The sequence below is a fragment of the Osmerus mordax genome, chromosome 1, assembly GCF_038355195.1.
Source record: "Osmerus mordax isolate fOsmMor3 chromosome 1, fOsmMor3.pri, whole genome shotgun sequence".
Classification (NCBI taxonomy): Eukaryota; Metazoa; Chordata; class Actinopteri; order Osmeriformes; family Osmeridae; genus Osmerus; species Osmerus mordax.
The window spans coordinates 22,774,977-22,787,715 of record NC_090050.1 but is presented as its reverse complement, the minus strand read 5'-3'; the positions used below and the strand labels follow the sequence as shown (position 1 = coordinate 22,787,715).

Below are 12,739 nucleotides of genomic sequence, written 5' to 3'. Positions count from 1 at the left end.
CTACTGAATGCCTGTTTCCTTCTTGGCAGGTCATATGGATGACCTGGGGGGGGGGGGTCTGCCTGGGAATGTGTGTGTGCGGGTGTGTGTGTGGGGGCGTGTGTGTGTGTGGGTGGGTGGATTTAGTTGTCTAACCACTACATATTTCCGCAGACTGGAGAAATGGAATGTTCCTGTTTAATCTCAGAAACTGCCATGTTTCCTTAACCACCTCTTCTCCTTCATCTCCTTTTACAGACCCAGGGGAGGAGCCAAGTGATGGGAATCCTGGTCTGGTCCAATCGCATCCCAGCATTTTTGGGATTCCTTGGCTCGTCAACACAGCTCCAGGCAACCCAGTCTCATCAGATCTGGGATTGTCCAGGTAAGGGAGTGAGGAGGGAAGTCACAGAGATTATACACGGCGCTGCATCACGACTGACTTGACGGGTTGAGAGGAGAGGGGAAGCGAGAGAGGGAGGAGGAGAAAATTCTGTTCATCTCTTTGTTCTTATTTAAACTCTTGTTTCCAGGATAGATTAAGTCCTCAACTGAAAAAAAGAGATTCTGCGGATTGGTTATTGGAAGGTTTACTCTGTTCCAAAAATGTGTCAGAGAAAAATGGTCCCATTATTGTTGTTTTCTGACAACCCACTTTCCCAATATCGAATTCAGGGCTGTGGTTGAGGTTTGAGATGTTGTTGTTGCAACATGTTGAGATGTCCTCTCATCATAATGACTTAACATTGGACTTTAAAAGTTGTTGTTGCAACGTGAATACAGACTGTTCCTCGATCATCTGCTGTGCACTATATTCTCTATGTGTGTGTTGTTTTGCATGCATGTGTGTGTGTGTGTGTGCACATGTGTGTGTGTGTGTGCGTGCATGCGTGAGTGTGTGTGCGTGCATGAGTGTGTGTGTGTGCATGCGTGTGTGTGTGCATGCATGTGCGTGTGTGTGCGTGTGTGCGTGCATGTGTGTGTGCGTGCATGCGTGAGTGTGTTTGTGTGCATGCGTGAGTGTGTGTGTGCATGCGTGTGGGTGTGCGTGTGTGTGTAGCAGTGAGGCGTTGCAGAGGTTGATGATCAGGAAGATGATCTCTTGCTACTGACATAATGAAATACACCCTCAAACCAAGGAGCAACACACTTCCTCATGCTCGACCTGAGTTAAACCTTCTATGACCTTCTAGGCGTCTATGCATGTGTGCATATATGTGTGTGTGTGTGTTTGAGAGAGGTAAAACTAAAAGAAAAAATATGATGTGTCTGTGATTGCATCACAGTACATGCATAATTGGGCTGTTGGGATGAAATATTAAGTTTGAAATATGTGTGCTGTCAAAGAAATTGCTTAACTATTAATGACAAAGAACATGAGTCACCAGGGCTCACTGTCTCACAGAAAGAGGTTGTCCGAGGTGACTGAAACCATTTTGAAATGATGTTTGTACTCAGGTGGATGAGAGAAACCACATGAGGGTATGCCTGGGATGGCATGTTCAGTGTAAAGTATTAATAAAGACAAGGTACTAATGAATAATACCCACTCTTTCACCCCCCCACCCCCGCCCCCCCATTAACCTTCCACCCCCCTCCCCCACCCCCCGGACCAACATCAGCTTCCAGTCACAAGTTCACATGGTTTATTTACATTCTGTAAAGATCTCTTGCAGCCTGGAAAGTGCAAGCAGAGAAATATGCACAAGTCATTAAAAATAACAGTTGAATCTATTCAAGAAGTTGAATCTATTCAAGATCGGCATATACAAATAAGATTGAGAGATCTGGGATAACACTGGGGGAGGGGCAGGGGGTGGTGGTGGGCGAGGCAGGGCAGGGCCGGGTGCGGTGGGGGGGGCTGGGGTTGGTGGTGCTGGTAGGGGGTTGGGAGTTTGGTGGTGGTGGGCAGGTCGGGGCAGTGGAGGGGAGGAAAGAGAGATGAGGGGAGAAAGGGTTCTGTCGGTGTGTGGTAGGGGGAGAACCCCCGAGGTGACCTGGTCCTGGGTCCTGGGGTCATGGTCTGGTGTAGAGGTCAGAGGTCAAGGTGCAGGAGGAAGAGAGGTGGTTGTTGAGATCTGAGTTTGTAGGAGCCACATCCCCAGATCGTCTCTCCACAGTGAAACTGTCCGTCTGTCTTGGAGTGCGAAAGTCTGTCCAGATGTCTGTCGGTCTTCATTATGTTTCTTATGTTTTTTTTCGTTGTTTTCTGCGGTCTGTGTGTAAGTCTGTCTCAGCTGGCGTAGGGTGGATCGTCGTGGCGAGGGCTCTGTTGGCACCCTGCTGTTTAAGAGACTTCCTGTGGATTCTGTGGTGATAAAACAGCTTCCTGTCAACAGCACTCTCCTGCTCTCTGCTGCATGGACCTAAGGAGGAGAAGGATCAAGACCTGTGTCAGAGTGTGTGTGTGTGTTTGTGGACGTGTGTTTCTGTCTGTGTTTCTGCGTGTTTATTTGCTTTGGCATGCGTGTGAGCAGGACAGAGATAGTAAAACTGCATGAGAGTGAAGCGAGAGAGAGAGAGAGAGAGAGAGAGAGAGAGAGAGAGAGAGAGAGAGAGAGAGAGAGAGAGAGAGAGAGAGAGAGAGAGAGAGATAGATAGAGAGAGAGAGAGAGAGAGAGAGAGAGAGAGAGAGAGAAAGAGAGAAAGAGAGAGAGAGAGAGAGAGAGAGAGAGAGAGAGAGAGAGAGAGAGAGAGAGAGAGAGAGAGAGAGAGAGAGAGAGAGAGAGAGCATTCGTGTGTGTCTTTGACCGTGTGTCACCACATGTGGTTTTATTTTCCCTCGATCGCTTTTTAACATGAAATATACCCCCTTCACTTCTGAGCATGGGAGCATGAGGATGCATTCCTCTCTGCCGACAGGGACGAGTAGAGATAAATGCTTGTTTTCATCCCCTACCAGCACACCAGCTAATAAAGAACTTTCTAGTAAAACAACATAATGCAAAATGTCACTGTCTGACGAGCCGCCAGGCTAGTCTGAAAGCCCCAATCTCTTTGATCCCATCCATCACTATTTGAACCAGGTGATCGGGTCTTTTGAGATTAATCTTCCGTTATATTTACTGTATCTCCAACCCCCTGCCTCACGTAAGCATGTGGTTCTAACTGCGAACATCACGCGTCTTCAATCATCTGTCTGATGTGCCGAGCTGGTATGCCTGGAAGAGGGCAGAGACTGCGGGCCAGATGAGTTGGAGATGCGGTAACAGCTGCTCTTCCTGCAGAAAGGTCACCTGCTGGTGACCTTTCTCCGCCAGGATGGTGTTGCTTCGACGGGGGTCAACTTTAACACCAGCTATGCGTCACTGAAACACTGTTGTTGTCATGGCCACAGCCGGTCGTTTCCTGTTCCTGTGTGAGTGGTCGTTTCCTGTTCCTGTGTGAGTGGTCGTTTCCTGTTCCTGTTCCTGTGTGAGTGGTCGTTTCCTGTTCCTGTGTGAGTGGTCGTTTCCTGTTCCTGTGTGAGTGGTCGTTTCCTGTTCCTGTTCCTGTGTGAGTGGTCGTTTTCTGTTCCTGTGTGAGTGGTCGTTTCCTGTTCCTGTGTGAGTGGTTGTTTCCTTTGTTTTCCGGCCCTGTGTGTTCCCTGGTGATTTATGCCTGTTTGTAACCAGGTTCTGCAGAACCTGAGTAATTCATCTTCTGGGTTAGCTAATTAACTCGAGTTTTTTTTTATCCTCCTGCATTTGGGTGCACTCACTTTGATCCCCTGACATTAGTGAGACATTTAGCAGCTGGGGGCAAGAAACCTACACACACACAGACATACAGGCATGCACACACACACATAGACACACACCCATACACATAGAAACACACACACACAGACAGGCACACACCCACACAGTTTAGAAACAATGAGGGGCAGAGCACACCAGAACTTGCCTCTTACTGCAGGAGGGAGTCCATATCTGCTAGGCGGGTGTCCCCCTGGAAACACGTGAGAAAGTGTGAGTGTTTTCCTCTCTCTGGGCCTTCACTGTCGTAACAAGGTGTGTGTGTGTACAGTATATGTGTCTAAGGGAGTGGGATATTGTGTGTATGTGTGTGTGTGTGTGCATACTGAGACAATGTGAAATAGTGCGAGGAGTCTTGTAGCCTTGAGACAACATTTAGACTGCACAAGATGCCAGAGCAACACCAAGCTGGAGCCAAGCTCACACACACACACACACACACACACACACACACACACACACACACACACACACACACACACACACACACACACACACACACACTGACACACACACACTCTATCCCACTCACACACACACACACACACACACTATCCAACTCACATACACACACACTGACACACAATCACAAACACACACACACAATCACACACTATCCCACTCACACACACACACACACACACTCACACACTGACCATGTTGTGGTCACACTCGTCCAGTGTGGTGTCGTCTCCGTCGTGGTCTGCGTCGCTGTGCTGCGCTTCCTCCAGCTGCTCGTCTGCGTCTGAACACGACTCGTCCTGAGACACCTCGCTCTTACTGTCCTCTGGCTTACACAGCTCTGCACACACACACACACACACACATATATATAAAATATTGGATTACAAGAACGCTCCGGCGGGCGGCTGTAAAGCCACCTGGAAGAACAGTCTGATCTCAGCCCTCTGGCTGGACTTATCTGTCTTTATGACATGGAGTGTGTGTGTGTGATAAATGTGTGTAGTGTGAGTATGGAGAGTATGTGTATTGTGTGTGTGTGGTGTGCTTGGGGGGTTGTGGTGTGTGTGTGTGTGGTGCGCAACTTTCACAAGAGCTATGTAACAGTGTGGCCCCAAAACCTAAACCCATCGTCTTCTAGAAACATTCATACAGTCACATCGTCCTCTAGAAACACTCATACAGTCACGTTGTCCTCTAGAAACACTCATACAGTCACGTCATCCTCTAGAAACACTCATACAGTCACGTCGTCCTCTAGAAACACTCATAGAGTCACATCGTCCTCTAGAAAGACTCATAGTCACATCATCCTCTAGAAACACTCATACAGTCACATCGTCCTCTAGAAACACTCATACAGTCACATCGTCCTCTAGAAACACTCATAGAGTCACATCGTCCTCTAGAAACACTCATAGTCACATCGTCCTCTAGAAACACTCATACAGTCACGTCGTCCTCTAGAAACACTCATACAGTTACGTGGTCCTCTAGAAACACTCAATACAATCATAGTTGCTGTATGTGTGTGAGTGTGTGTGCGTTTTTCCGTTATTTTGTGTGTATGTGATTGTGTGTCTGTGTCTTAAGTGTGTGTGCATGTGTGTGTGTGTGTGTCAATGTGTGCTTGTGTGTGTGTCTCAGTGAGTTTGTGAACTATAAAACCAGTGTCAGAAACAGCTCATAAAACATCCGTCTTGGTTTGACTGATAGTGCAGCTGGTCCTAGAAAGTTATGCTAGGTTTGCAGTGCCAAACTGTCCCAGTGGCTCACCACATCAGAACTCTTACCACAAAGGCTAAGGCCGTACCATACGAGCCCTGAGTTAAGTTTTGTCCCGGGCCATTTCCTACATGTCTTTCCCTTTCTCTCTCTCTGCTTTCCTGTCTACCTCTGACTGTCTCTACCAAAATAAATGAAGCCAAAGAATATCTTTACAAAAACTGAAGGTTTGCAGCACCAGGGCTTGTGTAGTTAGCCAGGTGTTGATGGAGTGTGTTATGAGACAGAACGGTGCCCTCTGTATCTCGCGGCAGAAAAACAAGCCGTCTGTTTGTGTGGTTAAGTAGCTGCTGACCACCAAGGTCGTGACAGGAAATTGATTTTTGCTCATAGGTCACAGTGGGAGGCTCATGAGTGGCTGCACAATTCTGCCCCCTGTTGGACACAGAGAGAACAGCAGGCCAGGAGAGAGTGGTGGAATGTTGTGCACAGTGTGTAGTATGTAGTGTATAGTATGTACTGTATAGTGTGTAGTGTGTTGTGTAAAGTGTATAGTGTGTAGTTTGCAGCTCACCAGCAGAAGTTTGTTTGTCATCTGTGATCTGCTCCAGCCGGCCCAGCAGTGAGTCAATGTTAGACTTAATCTGAGTCAACTCTGATTTGATAGTCTGCAGTTCTGTAGATCTCACAGCTTAGGGAGGGGGGAGGGGGGCAAGAGTGAATAGTTGCGATTGAAAGGAAAGAGGGAGGATGAGTTAGAGAGAAGAGAGAGAAGCAAGCAAAATAGAACAAACAAGGGAGGGAGGAATGGAAGGATGGAAAGAGGGAAGGAGGGAGAGTGGGTGAGAGGGAGGTGAAAGGGAGAGATAAAGGGCAGAGAGTGCGATTAGGGGAGAGACAGTAGAACGAGGGGGGGGGGGAAGTGGTGAAGTTGTGAGAAAAGCAAAGAGAGACGTCAGGGAAAGAGGGAAGAGAAGAGAGAGATGTCATCTCAGAACACCATCAGTGACATGCAGCCGAGACAGAAAACCCTCTGACCTCTCAGACGAGGACGTGGAACCTACATTTGGGTTTGCTGTTGCTGGTGGGAAGGACCGAGGAGCGCGCCAGCAGTTTGACAGGAAGCGACTTGACCCTCCGGACGAGGGGCATGGCCACACGGGGGCGCTTGACTGGCACGACACGGGGCACTGGAGACACCCGACCGCGATACTCAAACAACCTGGTCAGAGAGAGGGAGGGAGAGAGCTGAGTTCAGGAGGAGTCAGATGATGTTCTGGAGGAACCAGCTTAGTCAGCAAATGGCAGTGTGAGTGTGTGTGTGTGTGTGTGTGTGGGGGGGGGGGGGGTAGAGAGAGGGAGAGAGAAAAAGAGAGAGAGGACAAGAGGGAGGAAAGGAGATTAAGGGAAGGAGGGAGAAACAGAGAGAGTGGAGAGAAAGAGGGTAGGAGAGAGAGAGAGAGAGAGAGAGAGAAGGGGAGATAGAGACAGAGGAAGGGAGTGTGAGAGAAAAAGAGAAAAAGAAACAGAGAGAAAGGGAAGGAGAGACCAGGGACTTTGCACAACGGGGGAAGAATAAATTAACATGTGTCTCTGTCTGTGATAAATGGCTGAAATCTGCAGCTGTGCTGTGCCTGTATAACAGTCTCTCTGAGCATCACATACAGCAGGGAGAGGAAGAGAGGGAGAGAGAGAGAGAGAGAGAGAGAGAGAGAGAGAGAGCGGTAGAGAAGCGAGTGGAAACTCAGTCTCCAAAGTTGACTTTCCAAAGTAAACGTCCTTGTGAAAAACAACCTTTTGTTAACATCTGGGGAAATTATGGTTTATGGGAAATCGTTTGGAAAGTGTCCAATCGAGGGGAACAGGCCCACCTACACAGGAAGGCAGATATGGAATCCAGTCCTCGGCGTGGCGATTAGCCATGGGAGTTTGTCGACTGCCAGGAGAGACTGGCAGAAGCCCGGCAGAGATACTGCCATGGGTCAACTACGTATCAGCCGCGCTTGCTACCAGGTTACCATGGCGACCGGGTAGGGCCCTCTGCTCACCTGTCGTAGAAGTCTTCTCGGTAGTAGTCGTAGTCAAAATCGTAGCCGCTGAAACACGCACGCACGCATGCAGGCACACACACACACACACAGAGTTAGACCTAGTTGGAGTGAGACGTTTCTCAGTGGTGCTGTGTCAGACTGAGGTACCTGTAAAGGGCTGCTGCTGCTGCTGATCGCTTCAATCCCTTCGGCCTGTTGGGCTTCGGTTCTCCTGCCATGTTAATGTCTGAGAGGAGAGGAGAGGAGAGGAGAGGAGAGGGGGAGAGGAGAGGAGAGAGACGAGAGGGGGAGAGGAGAGAGAGGAGAGGGGGGGAGAGGAGAGGGGGAGAGGAGAGGAGAGGGGGAGAGGAGAGGGGGAGAGGAGAGAGAAGAGGGGGAGAGGGGGAGAGGAGAGGGGGAGAGGGGGAGAGGAGAGGGGGAGAGGAGAGGAGAGGGGGAGAGGAGAGAGGGGGGGAGAGGAGAGGAGAGGAGAGGGGGAGAGGAGAGGGGGAGAGGAGAGGAGAGGGGGAGAGGAGAGGGGGAGAGGAGAGAGGGGGGGGAGAGGAGAGGAGACGGGGAGAGGAGAGTAGAGGAGGAGAGGAGAGAGGGAGAGGAGAGAGAGAAGAGGGGGAGAGGGGGAGAGGGGGAGAGGAGAGAGAGGAGAGGGGGTCAAACAATCTTTGTTGGAAAAATAGGAGTTGTAGCTCACCCCAAGGCTACTGAACACAGCTGCAGTGCAGCACCCCTCACTGCCACTAGAGGGAGGTGTTGAACTGTGTCACAGTTAAAGAATAGTGCTCCTTTTGCCAAGCAGAATGTGTGTGTGTGTGTGTGTGCGTGTTTTTAGGACAGAAGATCAGTAAGTGTGCGAAAGGCTGGCACGCATCAGCCTACCCACTGTGACAGGAGAGGACACCTGCAGGTTCAACACCTGTCCCAACCTCCACCCCCACCTCCACCCCACCACTCAAACACCCCCACCTCTACCCCTAACCTCCAGCCCTGCCTGTACCACCTCCACCCCTCCACTGCCCCCATCCAGCACCACCACCATCCTCACCCATACCTCCATCTCCAGCTAAAAAAAGGAAACAAATCAAAAGAACTAAATAACAAACTAACGAACAACAAACAAGTGAGTATGTGAAGCCTGTTGCAAGGCAGAGAGTCGACCCACAGCTGCTCTATCCAACACAGCACCTGTCCACCTACCCACCTACCCACCTATCCACCTACCCACCTGTCCACCTGTCCACCTGTCCACCTGTCCACCTACCCACCTGTCCACCTGCCCACCTGTCCACCTACCCACCTGTCCACCTGTCCACCTGTCCACCTACCCACCTGTCCACCTGCCCACCTGCCCACCTACCCACCTGTCCACCTGTCCACCTGTCCACCTGTCCACCTGCCCACCTGTCCACCTACCCACCTGTCCACCTGCCCACCTGTCCACCTGTCCACCTGTCCACCTACCCACCTGTCCACCTGTCCACCTGTCCACCTACCCACCTGTCCACCTGTCCACCTGTCCACCTACCCACCTGTCCACCTGTCCACCTGTCCACCTGTCCACCTATCCACCTACCCACCTGTCCACCTGTCCACCTACCCACCTGTCCACCTGTCCACCTGTCCTTCAAAGTCTGTCTGCTTTTAACTCCGGCAAGCAGTGCTCATCTGAGGTGGTGTGTCAAATGGAGGGCAAACACGGGGGTATACACGTGTGTGTTCCTCTGTGGTTTACCCCATGCCCCAGGGGTTAATACCAGGGGTTAATACCACCTCTGTGTCAGGCAGATCAATGCTGTGATAACAAGACCTCTCTTCCAGAACTCTCTGCTTGGCTTTCTGAGAGAGCCCGCAGGGAGACGAGATGTGTGAGTGTACGAGAGAGAGAGAGAGAGAGAGAGAGAGAGAGAGAGAGAGAGAGAGAGAGAGAGAGAGAGAGAGAGAGAGAGAGAGAGACAAAGCATGTCCTGTATGTGTGTCAGACACATGCTGCATTTAGCAGGCTCCTATCAGGTTTCTTAGTGTCTCCTGCTGCAGCTGATCTCAAACAGATCCTACAGCCCCCACAACTGCCCTTCTACAGCCAGCGGCTCTTCCATCTCCATCTCCCTCCATCAGCTTCTCACAGGAAAACACATGCCCTTTAAGGCCCAATAGATTAAGATGTTTCAGGTATAAAGGGGCATTTCATGGGTCTTTTGTGTTCCAGAATGTGACTGGGAGTCCATGTGTGTTCCATGTGTTCTGAGGAGATGCAGGGACTCATGCACACAACCCCGTAGCATGTCACATCCATTCATTATAACCTGTCACTATCAGTCAAATCTCACTGTGAGCCTTTGTAACCTGTCATAACTTGCTGAAACGCAGCACAACATCACAACTACATCACAAACACCACCCACCACACACAACCTGCCCCTGCCCCTGCCCCTGCCCCTGCCCTGCCCTGCCCCTGCACCTGCCCTGCCCCTGCCCCTGCCCCTGCCCCTGCCCCTGCCCTGCCCTGCCCCTGCACCTGCCCTGTCCTGCCCCTGCCCCTGCCCTGCCCCTGCCCCTGCCCCTGCCCTGCCCCTGCCCCTGCCCCACCCCGCTCCGCCCCGAGGGCAGCTCACCTAGGGTCTGCCCCGCCAGCACGCGGCCGTTCTCCCCGATGACCGCCCCGCGGGCGTGCCTCTCGCTGGCGTACTGGACGAAGGCGAAGCCCTTGTGGACGGAGCAGCCCAGCACCCGTCCGTACTTGGAGAAGATGGTCTCCACGTCCGACTTCTTCACCACCGCCGTGTTCAGGTTCCCGATGAAGACGCGAGAGTTGATGGACTTGGGGTCGTTCTTGTTGGTCACGTTGCTGGTCTGGACCTTCAGGGACATGGTTGCTCTCTCCCACACGCACGCACCTGGCCGCACCAGCGAGGAGCCCGACAGAGAAAGAGATGGAGAGAAAAAGACAGATGGAAGGAGGGAGGGAGAGAGCAGATGTCTACAACATCCGGAAGATCAGGAGATACCTGTCTGAGTACTCCACCCAGCTGCTAGTCCAAGCACTTGTCCTCTCCAAGTTGGACTATTGCAACTCGCTGCTCGCTGGTCTCCCAGCATGTGCAACCCGCCCTCTTCAGAGGATTCAGAACGCAGCGGCCCACCTGGTCTACAATCTACCCAGACGCTCCCATGTTACCCCGCTCCTCATCTCTCTCCACTGGCTACCTATCATGGCCCGTATCAGATTCAAGACCCTGGTATTGACCTTCCGAGCAGTGAACGGGACTGCACCCGTCTACATCAAGTCTCTCCTGCAGCCTTACACCCCCAACCGTCACCTACGGTCTTCTTCAGACAACCGCCTGGTGGTCCCACCGCTCAAGACCGCCCGGTCCCAACACAAGCTCTTCTCCTGTCTGGCCCCCCAGTGGTGGAATCAACTCCCCACCTCCATCAGAGACACTGACTGTCTCTCCACCTTCAAGAAAAGGCTCAAGACGCACTTGTTCCGGGAGTACAACGGTACTTAGGAATGGTTCGCTTGACCCGATGTTAGTTTCCTCAAGGATCACAATGACTCTTGCTTAGAGACTTGTTGCTCTTGTGGTTAGTGGTAACTGATTTAAATTTTTGTACTCGCTGTGATATATTGTTTTTATTATTGTTGCTTGCTTTTTTCCACAGGTACACTTGCACTTATAGCGGTTCATGTTGTTTAATTGTAACTTGTTTAACTACATGCTCTTATGGTTCTTCTCTTTGGCACTTACTTTGGTTGTTCACAATGTGTGCTTCATGTTTTGGCTACTCGCAATGTTTTTTGGCTATCTTGTTGTTATGATCAGTGACCTATGCACTTTGTAAATCTCTCTCTTGGAAGTCGCTTTGGATAAAAGCGTCTGCTAAATGAATAAATGTAAATGTAAATGTTAAAGATTTTGGTGGAAAATACTGGGAGAAAAGAGTGTGACTTGGGGCCTGAGAGGAGAGAGGGGGAGAGAGAGAGAGAGAGAGAGAGAGAGAGAGAGAGAGAGAGAGAGAGAGAGAGAGAGAGAGAGTATGAATACTAGATTATGAGCTTGTATGTTTAATGACCTACCCCGGCAACCCTGGTGTAGCTACAGGGAGCAGGAGCGTTAATATGCTTCCATAATGCTTAATACGTTTTTTTATGAATGAAAGGGAGAGGCTGGGGAAGGAAGAGTCCGGGGAGAGAGAGGCTGGGGAGAGAGAGACTGGGGAGAGGCTGGGGAGAGAGAGGCTGGGGAGAGAAGAGAGGTTGATAGTCCAGTAGCAGAGAGGCTGGGGGCGGGGGGGCACCAGGGGGAGAGCGAGGCTGAGGAGGGAGGATACTTGGCAACTAGCAGAGAGAAGCTGGGGGGGAGAGAGACTGGGTAGAGGCTGTTGTAAAGCTACTAGTCACTAATTATTCCCAAAGCAGCCAGCAGGGGCAGAACAGCAAGACTTTAATGAAGAGCAATGAATCACATCTGACCCCTGAGCATACAGCACTGGGACTCGGCCGTCGATAGACACACACCAGCAGACACACTGTTTTGCTAAATAATCGATGACGATCGACCAAGGTAAATCACACAGTATCAAGGTTAGCATCACTTTGAGGGCTTTGCACATACTGTTACTTCTGCACCACCGGTCTTACAGCATGCTTTATCAGTCTCCATCAATCCCTCCTTCCCTCACCCTCAATCCCTCCTTCCCTCACCAATCCCTCCTTCCCTCCTTCCCTCACCCTCAATTCCTCCTTCCCTCTCACACTCCCTCCCCTCAATCTCTCCTTCTGTCACTCTCCTTCTCTCACTCCCTCCTTCGCCATCTCTGTGTTCTGTTCTCCAGTAGCACCCAGCATCTCTGTGTTCTGTTCCCCATTAGCACCCAGCATCTCTGTGTTCTGTTCCCCAGTAGCACCCAGCATCTCTTTGTTCTGTTCCCCAGTAGCACCCAGCATCTCTGTGTTCTGTTCCCCAGTAGCACCCAGCATCTCTGTTTTCTGTTCTCCAGTAGCACCCAGCATCTCTTTGTTCTGTTCCCCAGTAGCACCCAGCATCTCTGTGTTCTGTTCTCCAGTAGCACCCAGCATCTCTTTGTTCTGTTCCCCAGTAGCACCCAGCATCTCTTTGTTCTGTTCCCCAGTAGCACCCAGCATCTGTGTTCTGTTCCCCAGTAGCACCCAGCCTCTGTGTTCTGTTCCCCAGTAGCACCCAGCATCTCTGTGTTCTCCAGTAGCACCCAGCATCTCTGTGTTCTCCAGTAGCACCCAGCATCTGTGCCTGTGTATTACAACAATCCATC

At 51.0% G+C, this 12,739-nt stretch overlaps 1 protein-coding gene across 1 annotated transcript; it reads right to left on the bottom strand.

Annotated features, from left to right (window-relative positions):
- Positions 1-1,850: 1,850 nt before the first annotated feature.
- On the bottom strand, positions 1,851-10,315 carry raly (RALY heterogeneous nuclear ribonucleoprotein). The gene is made up of 8 exons (XM_067240882.1): positions 10,060-10,315; positions 7,601-7,679; positions 7,451-7,498; positions 6,463-6,624; positions 5,977-6,086; positions 4,373-4,518; positions 3,865-3,909; positions 1,851-2,345 (listed from the first exon to the last, which is right to left on the bottom strand). The coding sequence occupies exons 1-7, from the start codon at positions 10,313-10,315 to the stop codon at positions 3,868-3,870; spliced, it is 843 nt and encodes a 280-aa protein (XP_067096983.1). The 3' UTR covers positions 1,851-2,345; positions 3,865-3,867.
- Positions 10,316-12,739: the final 2,424 nt, after the last annotated feature.